This window comes from Haliotis rubra, unplaced genomic scaffold (genome assembly GCF_003918875.1).
Source record: "Haliotis rubra isolate DU_JTF1 unplaced genomic scaffold, ASM391887v1 Scf211, whole genome shotgun sequence".
NCBI classification, from domain to species: domain Eukaryota; kingdom Metazoa; phylum Mollusca; class Gastropoda; order Lepetellida; family Haliotidae; genus Haliotis; species Haliotis rubra.
Window position 1 is genome coordinate 554,017 of NW_025766126.1, and position 18,262 is coordinate 572,278.

At 44.5% G+C, this 18,262-nt stretch overlaps 2 protein-coding genes across 4 annotated transcripts in view; both read right to left on the bottom strand.

The window, feature by feature from the left end:
• Positions 1-18,262, bottom strand: part of LOC124276687 (tubulin alpha-1 chain-like) — a 104,593-nt gene that overhangs the window by 58,438 nt on the left and 27,893 nt on the right. The window lies entirely within an intron of this gene.
• LOC124276694 (tubulin alpha-1 chain-like) lies at positions 11,785-15,595 on the bottom strand. Its single transcript, XM_046712340.1, has 3 exons — positions 15,460-15,595; positions 13,481-13,703; positions 11,785-13,348 (listed from the first exon to the last, which is right to left on the bottom strand). The coding sequence occupies exons 1-3, from the start codon at positions 15,460-15,462 to the stop codon at positions 12,222-12,224; spliced, it is 1,353 nt and encodes a 450-aa protein (XP_046568296.1). The 5' UTR covers positions 15,463-15,595; the 3' UTR covers positions 11,785-12,221.

Sequence of the window (18,262 nt, forward strand, 5' to 3'; positions counted from 1 at the left end):
TCCCAATTGCGTAGATTAATGATCGTGCTGTTGATCACTGGATTGTCTGGTCCAGACTCGATTATTTACAGACCGCCGCCGTATAGCTGGAATATTGCCGTGTGCGGCGTAAAAACAACAAACCAAACAATCTTAATCAGAATTTGTGACAAGGACCCACGATCATAGAATTCAGACACGGCTTCGGGATCAGGGACGTAGCTACCATTACACAAAATATTCCCGGGCTTACACATGATTGTTGCGAAAAAGGTTGGGCAAACCCTCAATACTATCTAAATATAAAGCTTAGCAGCCTATCGGGCTTACACGAAAAAAGTGGCTTGCTACGCGCCTGGGGATGCCAGCGAAAGAAATTAACGGACATAGTGTGAACACATAGGTTTGATTGACATGTCAGCTCACACGCATCTGAAAATGACGCTGTAGTTTATCAAAGTGCTGATACACCCTATAACCCACAGCTCCTTGTGCAGTAAACAGAACAGTGAAGGTGTCTCTCATGTACGGACCTAAAGCAGAAAATGCATGTTGCTCTGGGTTAATCGGTTGGTTTGAACTTGAGAACAGTTGGCAATAGAAAACAATAGGAGCAGCAGTGACGAGGTGAGTGCAATAACAAACGCCAGGAGCTACCAGGAGAAGGAAGGGAATAACGAAGAGGATGTAACAGTGAGGGGAGGAGAAACAAAGGAGGGGTTTTAGGGAACAATTGGAACAGGAAGGAGGATGAAGATAAAAGTTGTGTCGAGTGAGGGAGACAAGTGGAACGTTGCTGACAGTGAAATTCTGACAATTTCTATGAAGGTCGATTAATCTTTGTGGGACATTATGTTGTCAGTCATGAATTATCCTTATCAAAGTATTTAATTTATCTGATTTCGTATAGAGGGTGAAGGCATGCTGGAAACTAGCAGAAGTCAGTGGCCAGAACGTTCAATGGTACATTGTGATCAGCTGACCATAGAACAGGTAACAGAAAGCCAATAATGTTTACGATCGACTTCGTTCAGGGTCTTCCCTGGTACAGGAACCACTGACACGAAAACAGACTTCAGACAATGACACGAGAACTCATTCGATTTAGTGGCAGAAGTAAGAGATTTTACGTGAGCATCAAGACAATCTTCACGTAAATGTCCCCACAATGTGACATCATGTAAAAGTATATTTACAGTCCCAAATGTCAGTTGGATGGGTCGATTTCCTTTGAACGTCTAGACTTTTCTGTTCTCAGTAAATCCCTACTATCGGAGGAAACAGGCTAAAACTGCTAATGTTGCTGTATCAAACTATCACTCACCCACCTTTTGTGCGCAGATTCGATTAGTTTCAATTGCAAAGTCATATATGCTTGAGGATGTGTTGTGGCAATGACAGCTGAGTATGAATAGCTCTCAATGGAGTGAGTGAGTTTATTTTTACGCCGCACTCAGCAATACTCCAGCTATATAGCGGCAGTCTGTAAATAATCGAGTCTGGACCAGACAATCCAATGATCAGCATCATTAACATCGATCTGCGAAATTGGGAACCGATGACATGTGTCAACCAAGTCAGCGAGCCTGACCACCCGATTCCGTTAGTCGCCTCTTACGACAAGAATGGGTTACTGGACATCAACCCGGTTCCTCATTAGCCATTATACTGACTACATATGTGTGGACTGTTCGAAGTCAAGTATTGACCATTTGTGTAAAATCCTTGATTGAAGACACAGTAAACAAAGTTGTTTCTTCTCTTCCACAATATGATGCTGTATATATATCCGAGTGACTTCCACAATATGATGCTGTATATATATCCGAGTGACTTCCACAATATGATGCTGTATTTATATCCGAGTGACTTCCACAATATGATGCTGTATATATATCCGAGTGACCAATTAACGAAATCACGCACAGATATGTAATGTTCAAACAGCAGCTTTTAACTCATGAGTACTGTAGGCTACCAACACATTATTTAGTCGCTTGAGCCATGTTTTGCATATTATATCTCAATCGATACAGTGCAGTTACAATAACTGACTAGTAACAACACGATTTAACTTTCTTGTTGAGGTACAACACAGCTACTACTAACTAAGGCTGCAAAGATATATTTATTAGGAGACATTGTAAACACAACACACACGAAACAAACACATGTATTTATAAAAGTTACATCTAAGTACACGGCCTCCAACCTCCCCTCACAGCCGCCCCTTTACTCTCAGTAGAGAGGAGAAAAGAGTGAGACAGCAGAGAGGAGGAGAGGGTGAGACAGTAGAGAGTAGAACAGTGGAGAGCAGGAGAGAAGGACAGTAGAGAGGAGGAGAGAGTGAGACAGTAGAGAATAGGACAGTGGAGAGCAGGACAGTAGAGAGTAGGAGAGAGTGAGACAGTAGAGAGTAGGACAGTATAAAGGAGAAGAGAGTGAGACAGCAGAGAGGAGGAGGAGAGAGAGAGAGACAGCAGAGAGTAGGACAGTAGAGAGGAGAAGAGAGTGAGACAGCAGAGTGGAGGAGAGAGCGAGACAGTAGAGAGGAGGAAAGAGTAGGACAGTAGAGAGAAAGGGAGAGTGGAATACAAGAGAGAGTAAGTAAGGAACAGGAGGACGTAGGACAGTACGAGATTACATCACTATAGTACAAGGTAGAGAGAGTAAGTAAGGAGCAGGACGACGTAGGACAGTACGAGATTACATCACTATAGTACAAGGTAGAGAGAGTAAGTAAGGAGCAGGAGGACGTAGGACAGTACGAGATTACATCACTATAGTACAAGGTAGAGGGTGTAAGTAAGGAGCAGGAGGACGTAGGACAGTACGAGATTACATCGCTATAGTACAAGGTAGAGAGAGTAAGTAAGGAGCAGGAGGACGTAGGGCAGTACGAGATTACATAACTATAGTACAAGGTAGAGAGAGTAAGTAAGGAGCAGGAGGACGTAGGACAGTACGAGATTACATCACTATAGTACAAGGTAGAGAGAGTAAGTAAGGAGCAGGAGGACGTAGGGCAGTACGAGATTACATCACTATAGTACAAGGTAGAGAGAGTAAGTAAGGAGCAGGAGGACGTAGGACAGTACAGAGATTACATCACTATAGTACAAGATATAGAGAGAGAGTAAGTAAGGAGCAGGAGGACGTAGGGACAGTACGAGATTACATCACTATAGTATAGTACAAGGTAGAGAGGACAGGACAAGTGAGATTACATCACTATAGGCAGAGAGGAGCAGAGCAGAGGACGTAGGACAGTACGAGATTACATCACTATATAGTACAAGGTAGAGAGTAGAGTAAGTAAGGAGCAGGAGGACGTAGGACAGTACGAGATTACATCACTATAGTACAAGGTAGAGAGAGTAGAAGTAAGGAGCAGGAGGACGTAGGACAGTACACAGATTACATCACTATAGTACAAGGTAGAGAGAGTAAGTAAAGGAGCAGGAGGACGTAGGACAGTACAGATTACATCACTATAGTACAAGGTAGAGAGAGTAAGTAAGGAGCAGGAGGACGTAGGACAGTACGAGATTACATCACTATAGTACAAGGTAGAGAGAGAGTAAGTAAGGAGCAGGAGGAGGGAGGGACGTACAGACTATGGTACAAGGTAGAGAGAGTATAGTACAAGGACAGTACGAGACAGAGAGTACAAGGTAGGAGCAGGAGGACAGGGAGGACAGTAGGACAGTACGAGGATTACATCACTATAGTACAAGGTAGAGAGAGTAAGAAGTAGGAGCAGGAGGACGTAGGACAGTACAGATTACATCACTATAGTACAAAGGTAAGAGAGAGGAAGTAAGAACAGGAGGACGTAGGACAGTACAGAGATTACATCACTATAGTACAAGGTAGAGAGAGTAGAAGTAAGGAGCAGGAGGGACGTAGGACAGTACGAGATTACATCACTATAGTACAAGGTAGAGAGTAAGTAAGGAGCAGGAGGACGTAGGGAGTGTGAGATTACATCACTATAGTACAAGGTAGAGAGTAAGTAAGTAAGGAGACAGGAGGACGTAGGACAGTACGAGATTACATCACTATAAGTACAAGGTAGACAGAGAGTAAGGGACAGGAGGACGTGGGACAGTACAGAGATTACATCACTATAGTACAAGGTAGAGAGAGTAAGTGGGAGCAGGAGGGACGTAGGACAGTACGAGATTACATAGTACAAGGTAGAGAGTAAGTACAAGGTAGAGAGTAGGGAAGTAAGGACAGCAGGAGGACGTAGGACAGTACGAGGATTACATCACTATAGTAGGTAGGTAGAGAGAGTAAGTGAGCAGGAGGAATAGGACAGTGCGAGAGGATTACATCACTATAGTACAAGGTAGAGAGAGAGTAAGGTAGGAGGAGGAGGACAGTGCACGGATTACATCACTATAGTACAAGGTAGAGAGAAGGGTAGGAGGACGTAAGACAAGTACAGAGATACATCACTATAGTAGGTACAAGGTAGAGAGAGTAAGTAGGAGAGATGGAGGGGAGGAGGTAGGAGGACAGTAAGAGATTACATCACTACATAGTACAAGGTAGAGAGAGTGAGAGAGTAAGTAAGGAGCAGGAGGACGTAGGACAGTACGAGACAGGACACATAGTACAGGTAGACTATAGTACAAGGTAGGAGGACGTAGGACAGTACAGATTACATCACTATAGGTACAAGGTAGAGGAGTAAGTAAGGGACAGAGGACGTAGGACAGTACGAGATTACATCACTATAGTACAAGGTAGAGAGAGTAAGTAAGGAGCAGGAGGACGTAGGACAGTACGAGATTACATCACTATAGTACAAGGTAGAGAGAGTAAGTAAGGAGCAGGAGGACGTAGGACAGTACGAGATTACATCACTATAGTACAAGGTAGAGAGAGTAAGTAAGGAGCAGGAGGACGTAGGACAGTACGAGATTACATCACTATAGTACAAGGTAGAGAGAGTAAGTAAGGAGCAGGAGGGACGTGGGACAGTACACGAGATTACATCACTATAGTACAAGGTAGAGAGTAGAGTAAGGAGCAGGGAGGACGTAGGACAGTACAGATTACATCACTATAGTACAAGGTAGAGAGTAAGTAAGGAGCAGGAGGGACGTAGGACAGTACGAGATTACATCACTATAGTACAAGGTAGAGAGAGTAAGTAAGGAGCAGGAGGACGTAGGACAGTACGAGATTACATCACTATAGTACAAGGTAGAGAGTAAGTAAGGAGGACAGGAGGACGTAGGACAGTACGAGAGATTACATCACTATAGTACAAAGGTAGAGAGAGTAAGTAAGGAGCAGGAGGACGTAGGACAGTACGAGATTACATCACTATAGTACAAGGTAGAGAGAGTAAGTAAGGAGCAGGAGGGACGTGGGACAGTACGAGATTACATCACTATAGTACAAGGTAGAGAGAGAGTAAGTAAGGAGCAGGAGGACGTAGGACAGTACGAGATTACATCACTATAGTACAAGGTAGAGAGAGTAAGTAAGGAGCAGGAGGACGTAGGACAGTACGAGATTACATCACTATAGTACAAGGTAGAGAGAGTAAGTAAGGAGCAGGAGGACGTAGGACAGTACGAGATTACATCACTATAGTACAAGGTAGAGAGAGTAGTAGGAGCAGGAGGGACGTAGGACAGTACGAGATTACATCACTATAGTACAAAGGATTACAGGACAGGAGTACAAGGTGAGAGTACAAAGTAGAAGTAAGGAGCAGGAGGGACGTAGGACAGTACGAGATTACATCACTATAGTACAAGGTAGAGAGAGTAAGTAAGGAGCAGGAGGACGTAGGACAGTACGAGATTACATCACTATAGTACAAGGTAGAGAGAGTAAGTAAGGAGCAGGAGGACGTAGGACAGTACGAGATTACATCACTATAGTACAAGGTAGAGAGAGTAGTAAGTAAGGAGCAGGAGGACGTGGGACAGTACGAGATTACATCACTATAGTACAAGGTGAGAGAGAGAGAGAGGGAGATTAAGATTACATCACTATAGTACAAAGCAGGAGGAAGGAGCAGGAGGAGGGACAGTACGAGATTACATCACTATAGTACAAGGTAGAGAGAGTAAGTAAGGAGCAGGAGGACGTAGGACAGTACGAGATTACATCACTATAGTACAAGGTAGAGAGAGAGTAAGTAAGGAGCAGGAGGACGTAGGACAGTGCACGAGATTACATCACTATAGTACAAGGTAGAGAGAGTAAGTAAGGAGCAGGAGGACGTAGGACAGTACGAGATTACATCACTATAGTACAAGGTATAGAGAGTAAGTAAGGAGCAGGAGGACGTAGGACAGTACCAGATTACATCACTATAGTACAAGGTAGAGAGAGTAAGTAAGGAGCAGGAGGACGTAGGACAGTACGAGATTACATCACTATAGTACAAGGTAGAGAGAGTAGGTAAGGAGCAGGAGGACGTAGGACAGTACGAGATTACATCACTATAGTACAAGGTAACAAGGAGAGAGAGTAAGTAAGGAGCAGGAGGACGTAGGACAGTACCAGATTACATCACTATAGTACAAGATATAGAGAGTAGGTAAGGAGCAGGAGGACGTAGGACAGTACGAGATTACATCACTATAGTACAAGGTATAGAGAGTAGGTAAGGAGCAGGAGGACGTAGGACAGTACGAGATTGCATTACTATAGTACAAGGTAACGAGAGTAGATTACTAAAGAAATGTGTAGTACAGTAGAGAATGACAGAACAGAGAAGGGCAGAGTAGGACAGTAAAGAATAGGAAGACGGTGCAGGATCAGTGACAGTTAAGAGAAGGGTGGACAGAGCAGAGCAGATTAGGGTACATTATTACTATAAATCACATATTGATACAGACACTGAATAGTGACCTACATTTTATATATATCAGATTAACAAAGCACTCACTAAGAAGTAGCTATCAATGCTGAATATTGGCAAATACAAAAGAAGTGGAAACAGATGAAAATGTGCTTTCAATGTGCAAGTTGACAGAACTGCCTAGTACTAAACCAAGGCGTTATTTTTAGAAACACTTGTTGAAGGGTGTGCACTAACATAAGCCTAACCGCAATTCACTTGTCTATACTTACCTGTCCCCTGCACTTTACAGTGTTTAGAAGTCCCTGGTGCCAGATGAGAGATTGGTGCTGTACTCAGCCAGGAGAGCTTCCAAGTCCTCCAGAGTGTCCTGGGGCTCCTCCAGTCTTGTCTGCTTCACAGTTTGGGGCACCTCGCAGTTGTCATCTGGGCACTTCCTCTTGCGTGAGGGCAGGGGCTCTGTGCTAGGCTGAGCAATGGACTTTTTCTTTTTCCTTAAAATGAGTTTAGTGAGATACAGATATTCCACATCATATTCATCATCATCAGAGTTGAGTTCAGCTTTGTCAAGTGCCTTGGATAGATTAACACTTTGTTTAGTAACAGTGACATCACCTGACTTAGTACTCTTTGATTCTGAAATAACCTTATCCTTTACTTTCTTAACAGGCAAAGTCTTGCTTCCTGTACTGGACAAGACAGAATTTGGATCAAGTAAGCACTATCAGCAAACAACAACTCTTCAGCAAAACTAAGCTTATATGAAGGCTTAATGATACCATGGTCACCCAAGGGTTTAGTGATACGGTTCCCAAGGGTTCTGCTCTGGGGTTTGATGTGCTTAGATCCAAGAGGCTGAGGCACAAAGTAGGGCTTGCTCTCTGGGTGAGGCATCCTCACTTTCTCTGGCTTTGGCTTGGGTTTTGGCCTGAATGTGTGGGGCTTGTGTTTGCAGGGCTTGAGGCCAGGCTTCCCCTTTGGCGAGCTAGGGGTCTTTGACTTGCTTTTGGTTGGGCTTGCTGTAGGTATGGCTGTAGTTTCAATTTGGACTACAGGATTGGGTTGGGGGTCAGGTTTGGGAAGGTCAAGCGGGGACATGACACAGGAGAAGTCCTGATGGGGGTTACAGTCAATGTATCAAAACATTGCATTTATCATAGAGGAGACAGAAAAATATGTACCTTTGTTCCATTTACAAAAGCAATAACAATACTATACTGTGATACCTCTGCTCTCAACAGGGGCAGATCAAGCTCAGACTGGGGAAGGCTGATATGAAGCTGACTGGTGAAAGGGCCAGACAAACACATCATCTCCCTATGTCTGATGCCATGGGATGGTAGCTGTGGCATGGCTGGCTGAAACACAGGGTTCATAGACTGCTGTTCTGCAGGAGACACGGTGGTGCCAGTCACAGATGGCTGAAAGTATGGCTTTGATGGGCTTTGCTGTAGGCAGCCAGGACCCAGGGAGAGGTTAACAGGTTTACCAGCTGGTATCCAGATAGTGTGTCTACCAGACATCTGGTCCCATCTCCCAACACCACTGTTGGTGGACCACATGCACTGTAAAAGTATAAGTAGATCTATGAATATTTGATTAGAAAGTAGAAAGGTCCAGTCAGAAGTATCCTGACGTTAGAGTTTTCAAACATCATAAATTGATATGTTTTCGGACGGAAGTGTTTACTCACGCTGCAAGCAGGTGTGTTGCCTGACATGGACTTTGTAAATATTCGGATGATGGCTTGTTTTTAAGATAAAGTCATCGTATGTTTATAGATTAGTGAGATCTTCTATAGTTGCTCATTTCATCGATGAGAAGACAACGCATGATTCTTGAGTGTCTAAAAACATAATCAGTAGATCTAATAAATGAATTTTGTGGTCACTTGGTATCACATTACCAGAATCACTTTTCTGCATGGAAAATCTTTGGAATATTTATTGTAGGTACAGTCAGAGAAATCGCGATCGATTGTTCCGGGTTAGAATTGGTCTTCAGCAACCAATGTTTGCAGTGAGACAACAAACGGGATCGGATAGTCAGACTCGTTTACTTGGTTGACACATGTCACCGTGTCCCAATTGCGCAGGTGGATGCCCATGCTGTTGATCCCTGAATTGTGATACAGACTCGATTTTTAACAGACAGCTGCTACTGTATATTAACTGGAATATTGCTGAGTGCGACGTTCAACAACAAACAGTCAATTACAGAAATGTAAGCATTTAAACTACTCACTCTCATACTCAAAGTCGATGAACGAAAATCTCTTTTCAGACAATCTAATCCCAAATCCTAGAGTACACCTTCATAACATCCGAACAATTTATTTCCCATTTTTGTTGTGTACTCTGTCAAAATGGCTGACACACAGGAAGGAGGTAAGAGTTGTCATGACGCCGCAAAGGACAATGTCACTGCGCATGTGCGGACTTTCGCTATTTCTTCCGATTCACCTATGAAAGAGATTTTTAATGTAAACTGGCATTTAGCAACGGAAAAGACATCTATATTCATACGGTTAGTGCCTAGGTCATGTCTAAGGGAGAGTACTCACAACTCCTACAAATAATGAGAGTTACCCTTCCTGACTATGATATTACTACAACTTCTATTACTAATATTCACTTTCATCATGTTCACTCGAAGCACAGGAAGCGGAAGACGTTCGTTCGATCAAGTTGAATATTCATGTACCCAGTGCTAAGCCTATACTCCCTTCTGCAACATTTCTTTCACGGTCCGACACTCTGCCGTGAAAGCCTGACTATGGAACACGAGTCCTGGACGCTGCTCTGTGTTTGTCCGGTTGGCAAATGCACTGTGTAGAGTTGCTTCCCTTCGGCAACCAGAATGGGTTTGCGTGACGATTCTCTCTGTAAACTTATGTCTAGATTTATAAGCACGTAGACTTACGTTTAGTCTCTGAAATGAACATATTTTTAAAAAAATGTCTTTAAAAATATACAAAAAATACAATGAAAAGGACCCCAGAGACTTTCTTCATTTTACATTGGATACACTATTTTTGTTTCAGGGTCTGTATGGTGCACGTGGGTTTCACCAAAGTGGTAGAATGCCCAAGTGTAGCATCACAGTGGAATACTTAGACTGGCGTTAATGTCAGTCGCTCATCCTGTGTCGAGTTCTGAATTATCGTATATTAAGGCGTAGATGTTGATAATTTACCGTATGGGTCATTCCCCGTCACTCGTTAGTTATTGTTTAGATATTACTATTCAGTCCTTGTTCAATCCACAGGGATAATATCTGTTGAGATTCATAAAACCGCTAAAACAAGGGTCTGCAGGTAAGATGTCCAGTCTGACATTGCAAACTTTGTTGGTGGAATGCATGTGCCATTATTTGTGTTGTGTAACTATGTATTTTATCCAATTTTAAACGACAAACACATTTAATCTAAACCCATGTGTTTAAGATTCAGAGATATGGGTTGATTTTATCCAAAAGATAGTCATACGGTTTTGCATTATGATTTTATCATGGTTTTGATGTGTAAACCAGTTCTCACCTTCATGAAGAACAGACAGGCTTGTATCGACAAACAGACTATAATAATGTAATAACGATGCAGGTGACGTCACGGATACGTTACGTCATGTCAACATTATACATATTTTTCTTTAACAGTAAACAAAGATTAATGATTCTATAATAAAATATTGATTTCCAGATGGTATGGGAGATATGGTATATTAAATCCACTTTAAACCACAGTACGTCACATCCTTCGTACAGTCTCAGTCCGCCACGCCCTTGTTTACTGCTGATGTTGTGCATCAAACAACCAGGGTGCCATTGTTCAAAGCAACCTTAGCGCCGCGCCAGTCGTTAGTCTGTGTTAATGTATGTGAGTTACGATGAATGTGTAAAATCTTGCAGATACAAAAACGATAACTCTGTTGGAGGCATGCATTGTACAAGCCGGCTGAGATTCGTGTTGGGAGTTAAAATAATGTTTCATTGTTACTTTGACTTTGACATTGCAGTTACTTTGACTGACTCCTACATACTTTAACAGTTACCTTCATTACTTCACGATATAACTATGACGTATACATCCCCTGACCAACATGACACTATTAACGTCATAAATGTAAGAGTCGCTCGTAAATCTCCAGCTCCGTCCAGCCCTAACCCGTAATAATCTCAACAACAACAGATGTATGAACTAAATAGTACGTTCTTATACAGACAAGTTACAGAATACTGCATCAGTACCACTGTCACGGTGACGGTGTGAGTCTGTAACCCGTTGACTACGCTGGTGAAACCCAGAAGACAAGTACGTCATTATACAGACAAGTTACAGAATACTGCATCATTACCACAGTCACGGTGACGGTGTACTGAGTCTGTAACCCGTTGACTACGCTGGTGAAACCCAGAAGACAAGTACGTCATTATACAGACAAGTTACAGAATACTGCATCATTACCACAGTCACGGTGACCGAAATAGTGAACTTGTTTAAGAGGCATTTCAGAATTTGTAAAGAATCACTTGCTTGATAACGGTGTTAATACCTACTCCTACCTATTGCACTCATTGCATAAAGAAGTTGACTGTCCATAGAACTTCCTCAAAATAGTGAACGTCGGAAACTTGCATCACCTCAGGATTTTCTTCCACATTAATCTACGTTGCCATGACATAACTGCACAGCTGTTGGCGTTAAACCCAAGTCACTCAATAACTCAAAAATGTAGAGTTTACTCGACCCGGACTCCCAACAGGATTTGCGTGAAGCAAACAAGAAAGTCCTGTCCTCACGTGAAAATTCGAACGAAATGTGTTCGTTTATATTGCTACGCATTGATAAATACTCGTCGAACCGGAGTTAAACCCAACTCACTCACTCACTCACTCACTCACTCACTCACTCACTCACACGTCTAGCGACACCTCTGCGTGAAAAACATATCTTTCTCATCTGACACATGTTTATGTTATTGTTTATTCAACAATATAGAACTGATTAATGATAATATATAGCATTCACAAATAGAATTAGTGCAATATTCTGTAAGCTGATTCTTTGTTATATTATCAAATATTATCAAAACAAAATTGTAATCAGTCACTTTAAAGTTATACAATAAAAAATACTAAAATTAGCAAAAAAGATATGACTATTTAACGAGAATCCTAAAATTCTGATGTCTTGAGGAAAATTATAGACGCAGAAGTCAGCAGTAATTCCATAATCTTAGGTTCAGAATACCATTAGATTCGTTCAGACCATCGTTGTTGATGAAAACGTGACCATAACTACATAATTTAACAAAACGATTGTTGTATAGAATAGTGCGAAATACAATAAGCATCAAGTCTTATTTCATTTCCCTTTTGACCAAATGAAACAGATGGACAGATGTTATCAATATTCTTCCTCATCTTCACCCTGTGCCTCCGTCGAGTCTACTCCAACCTCCTCGTAGTCCTTCTCCAGAGCAGCCAAGTCCTCACGGGCCTCGGAGAACTCTCCCTCCTCCATACCCTCACCCACGTACCAGTGGACGAAAGCTCGCTTGGCGTACATCAGATCGAACTTGTGGTCAAGACGAGCCCAGGCCTCGGCGATAGCGGTGGTGTTTGCCAACATGCAGACGGCTCTCTGGACCTTGGCCAAGTCACCACCGGGGACAACTGTTGGTGGCTGGTAGTTGATGCCGACCTTGAAACCCGTGGGGCACCAGTCGACGAACTGGATGGTTCTCTTGGTCTTGATTGCTGCTACAGCAGCGTTGACGTCCTTCGGGACGACGTCTCCGCGGTAAAGTAAACAGCAGGCCATGTACTTGCCGTGACGGGGGTCACACTTGACCATCTGGTTGGCAGGCTCGAAACAAGCGTTGGTGACTTCAGCGACAGTCAGCTGCTCGTGGTAGGCCTTCTCGGCGGAAATAACCGGAGCATAGTTAGCCAGAGGGAAGTGGATACGTGGGTAGGGCACCAAGTTGGTCTGGAACTCGGTCAGATCCACGTTCAGGGCACCGTCGAAACGAAGAGAAGCAGTGACGGAACTGACAATCTGACCAATCAAACGGTTCAAATTGGTGTAGGTTGGTCTGGCAATGTCAAGGTTACGCTTGCAAATGTCGTAGATGGCCTCATTGTCGACCATGAAGGCGACATCGGAGTGCTCAAGGGTGGTGTGAGTGGTCAAGATGGAATTGTAGGGCTCCACCACGGCGGTAGACACCCGAGGGGCGGGGTATATCGAAAACTCGAGCTTCGACTTCTTTCCGTAGTCTACACTCAGTCGTTCTAGAAGAAGGGAACAAAATCCAGAACCCGTACCACCACCGAAGCTGTGGAAGATGAGGAAACCTTGAAGTCCACTACACTGGTCAGCTAATTTTCTCATACGGTCAAGGACAAGGTCAATAAGTTCCTTGCCGATGGTGTAGTGACCACGGGCGTAGTTGTTGGCGGCGTCCTCCTTGCCGGTGATGAGCTGCTCGGGGTGGAAAAGCTGGCGGTAGGTGCCGGTACGGATCTCGTCTGTTAATTTCAAAGAATCGGAATAAATTTTCGGGTGTGTAAAATATGAAGAGTGTAAGGCATTGCTTTTTTAAAAGTATTGTGTTTTTCTCATGTATTAATTATTATGCCACGTTAATCGTTTAAACCCACCGATAACAGTAGGTTCAAGGTCGACGAAGACGGCCCTGGGGACGTGCTTCCCTGCTCCAGTCTCGCTGAAGAAGGTGTTGAAGGAGTCGTCTCCATAACCAACCGTCTTGTCCGAGGGCATCTGACCATCAGGCTGGATGCCGTGCTCCAGACAATATAACTCCCAGCATGCATTGCCCATCTGACATCCGGCCTGGCCGACGTGGACAGAAATGCATTCCCTCTACAACCAAAGAGTAATATTTATTCAGTATTTGATCGCGTATCACAGCCGTATATTTTCGTAAAAAAATCCAATAAAATCAAACAGAAGCGTACGTTGTAATATTCCAAACTATGTATGAATCAAATACAAATATGCCTATTAATTGAAAGAAATAATTCACGTGATTCTATATAATTAACCTTGTAGTGAGTGAGTTTAGATTTACGCCACTTTTAGCAATATTCCAGCAATATCAGGGCGGGGGATACCAGAAATACACATTTTACCCATGTCGGGAATGGAACCCTGGTCTTGCGCTTTAACCACTAGGCTACCCCACCGCCCCGATTAACGTTGAAGGCCTAGTACTGATCAATGTTGCTTGTAAATAGACTACACAGGTTCTTGTCATTCGTAGCTTGGGCAGAAGACAGTTTAAAAAACCTTGTACTCGTCGTTCGAGCCGACTTTGAAGAACCCCCCTTTTGTCCTGAAAGTTTATTAAATAGTTTGCACCCATCATTTTGAAAAAGCCATAACCGGCCCTGAACCCTGTAAGATGTAATATATTAGATTGAATGTGCCATGTATGACCAAGATGCCTTGAGATGTCAACTGTAGGCGGATCCAGGGAGGGTGCGTGCGTGCGTGCGTGCGTGCGTGTGTGTGTGTGTGTGTGTGTCTGTGTGTGAGTCTGTGTCTCTCTGTCTGTGTGTGTGTCTGTCTGTGTGTGTGTGTGTGTGTGTGTGTGTGTGTGTCTCTCTCTCTCTCTCTCTCTCTCTCTCTCTCTCTCTCTCTCTCTCTCTGTCTCTCTGTGTGTCTCTGTGTGCAACCCCCTACTCCCCTTGTATCCTGAATCTTTTACAAAGAGCTGCATACGCCCCTGTCACATATGACCCCGACGAGACTATTTACAGGCGACCATACATGCATATGTAATACAGATAGACACTGCCCAAACGTCAATGGCAGAAGACGTAACGTAATACCTGTATGCTACAAGGTGTCCCTTGCCATGATATTGCTGGAATATTGCTAAGAGCGGCGTAAAACCATACTCACTCACGCATTCGTGCATGATTATCAGCAAAGGAGACACAAATCTCTAAACAGCTTCGGGTTTTTTAAAAGTTGGTTCAAGTATTTGTATCGTTTCTAACTTGGTATTCACGTAACATAATTATGCATCGTAACCGTTGCGACTAATCGATACTTTCAATGTACCTTGACGAGTGCAATGTTAAAATGAAAAGTAGCCATTGATTTAATGGCACCATTTAGCCTGTGTTGTTTAGATCAGTGCAGAGCATCCTTTCTCTGGTTACCTAGGTGATGGTACTCCAGGGCATGTTTGTCTGTCGCTAGGGTAATCATACACAGACGCGTTATGGGTGTGCTATGCGTGCCATTGTGATGGTAGCTTGTCAACATTACCTTTCAATGACAACAAGAGATCTTTTTCATGAAAAACCAAAGTGAAATTAATTTCTGTTACAGTGCACAGTGCAATACTGAAGATTATATTTCTGCCAACTTTAGGTATGATATTTACATGTACTTAAATGATCTTCTGCTGTATTCTGCCAATGGTTAAATATCAACTTTTTAGTAAGCTGTTTCCATATCCTTAACGTTTATTGTAATAATAACCGTATATTCCAAAGCAATAATCTGAGGACTTCCTTCATAGCGAAGTATTTACCAAAATTATAAGTAAATCGCTGAAATGACGATAATATTCACATTTTCAGTCTTATATGACAAATTTACTTACCATTATTCTGCTGAATTCAAAGTCGGAGAAGGTAAATGGTTGAGGATAGCTCGTTAAGACCTTGGTAAGGTGCGGCACGAGAGCAAATGATAGGAAACCTACGCTTGTTTAAAGTATTTTGTTTCGTCGTCAACATGCTGCTGTTGTGATGTGAATGTACCTAGCTACCAAACAATAGATTTTACAGTTATTCAAACAAAACTTCACACATGCATCATTCTGGCTAGACCAATAACGCGTCTCTTGCTTCCAGCGTCGTGTTGTTCGAGTATTGACCATGCTCGATACAACAGCAGTGGGTTCGCAAACTTGCGGTGTGTATTGAAACCTTGGTTACACTCATTCATTAAAATACAGACATGCAAATATTCCAAGACTGACTGACTGAGTTTGTTTGGTTTTACGCCGCTTTTAGCAATATTCCAGCAACATCACGGCGGGGGACACCAGAAATGGGCTTCACACATTGTGCCCATGTGGGGATTCGAACCCTGGTCTTCGGCGTGACGAGCCAACGCTTTAACCATTAGGCTACCCCACCGCCCCAATATTCCAAGAGTATCAGAGTTTGAAAACTCATAAATTTGCATGTCATTGCCTGTGTAAGTGCAGACCGTATCATTATCTCGATGCATAATTTCAGATACAAACTAAATAAACCAAGTGGTACCACTGAAATAATTTTGCCATGTGATATATCATACCTATTTCGAGTCAATCACAAATTGAATATTGAAACTTCCACTTTGCAGCTCATCAATGGAACGTAGCACACACCGCATTTCCATCAAACACAAGCACACCGACCCCCTCCCCCTCAAACACAACCACACCGTACCCAATCCCCTCAATCACCACCACACCGACCCCAACCCCTCAATCAACAACACGCCGACCCGAACAACCTCAAACACCACCACACCGAACCCCATCCCCTCAAACACGACCACACCGACCCCGACCCCCTCAAACACCACCACACTGAACCCCACCCCTCAATCACCACCACACCGACTCCCCACCTTCTCAAACACCACCACACCGACCTAAAACCACCTCAAACACCACCACACCTAACCCCATCCCTTAATCATCACCACACAGACCCCCACCCACTGAAACACCACCACACCGACCCCCACACCCTCAAACACCACCACACCGAACCCCATCTCCTCAATCACCACCACACTGACCCCACCCCCTCAAACACCACCACACTGACCCCATCCCTCAAACACCACCACACCTGAAGCTTCTACCCTCAAACACCACAACACTGAAACCCCATCCCTCAAACACCACCACACCGACCCTCACCACCTCAAACACCACCACACTGGACTCCCATCTCCTCAAACACCACCACACCGACCCCATCTCCTCAAACACCACCACACTGACCCTCACCACCTCAAACACCACCACACCGACCACATCTCCTCAAACACCACCACACCGAACCCCATCCCTCAAACACCACCACACCGACCCCCATCCCTCAAACACCAACACGCCAACCCGCACCACCGCAAACACCACCACACCGACCACACCCTCAATCACCACCACACCGACCCCACCCTCAAACACCACCACATCGACCATCACCCCATCAAACACCAACACACTGACCCCTACCCCGTCAAACACCACCACACTGAACCCCACCCCTCAAACACCACCACACTGACCCCCACCCCTCAATCACCACCACACCGACCACACTTCCTCAAACACCACCACACCGACCACACCCCTCAATCACCACCACACCGACCCCACCCCTCAAACACCACCACACCGACCCCATCCCTCAAACACCTCCACACCGACCCCATCCCTTCAAACACCACCACACCGACCACACCTCCTCAAACACCACCACACACCTGACCACACCTCCACAAACACCACCACACCGACCACACAACCTCAATCACCACCACACTGACCCCACCCCTCAAACACCACCACACCTGAACCCCATCCCTCAAACACCACCACCACACCGACCCCATCCCTCACACCGACCCCCACCCCCTAACACCGACTCATCGACCCCATCCCCATCAAACACCACCACACCTGACCCCATTCCCTCTTACACCACCACCTGACCCCATCCCTCAAACACCACCACACCTGGACCATCCTCTCACACACCACCACACCGACCCTATCCACTCAAACACCACCACACTGAACCCCATCCCTCAAACACCACCACACCGAACCCCATCCCTTCAAACACAACCACACCGACCCCATCCACTCAAACACAACCACACCGACCCCAACCCACTCACACATCACCACTCCGACCTCCCCACACATCACCACACCGACCTCCTCACACATCACCACACCGACCTCCTAACATTTCACCACTCCGGACTTCTTACACATCACCACATCGACCTCTCCACACATCACCACACAGACCTCCTCACACATCACCACAGCGACCTCCTCACACATCACCACACCGACCACCTCACACACCACAACACCGACCTCCTCACACATCACCACACCGACCTCCTCACACATCACCACACCGACCTCCTCACACATCACAACACCGACCTCCTCAAACACCACCACATCGACCTCATCACACATCACATCACCGACCTCTTCACATATCAACACACCGACCTCATCACACACCGCCACACCGACCTCCTCACACATGAACACACCGACCTCTTCACACATGAACACACCGACCTCCTCACACATCACCACACCGACCTCTTCGCACATCATCACACCGACCTTCTCACACATCAACACACCG

What these genes read in the sequence shown, in the direction of transcription:
- LOC124276694 (XM_046712340.1), bottom strand. An exon ending in CCTTGAACCTACTGTTATCG is followed by an intron (nt 13,349 to 13,480) that starts GTGGGTTTAAAC and finishes TGAAATTAACAG; the next exon opens with ACGAGATCCGTACCGGCACC.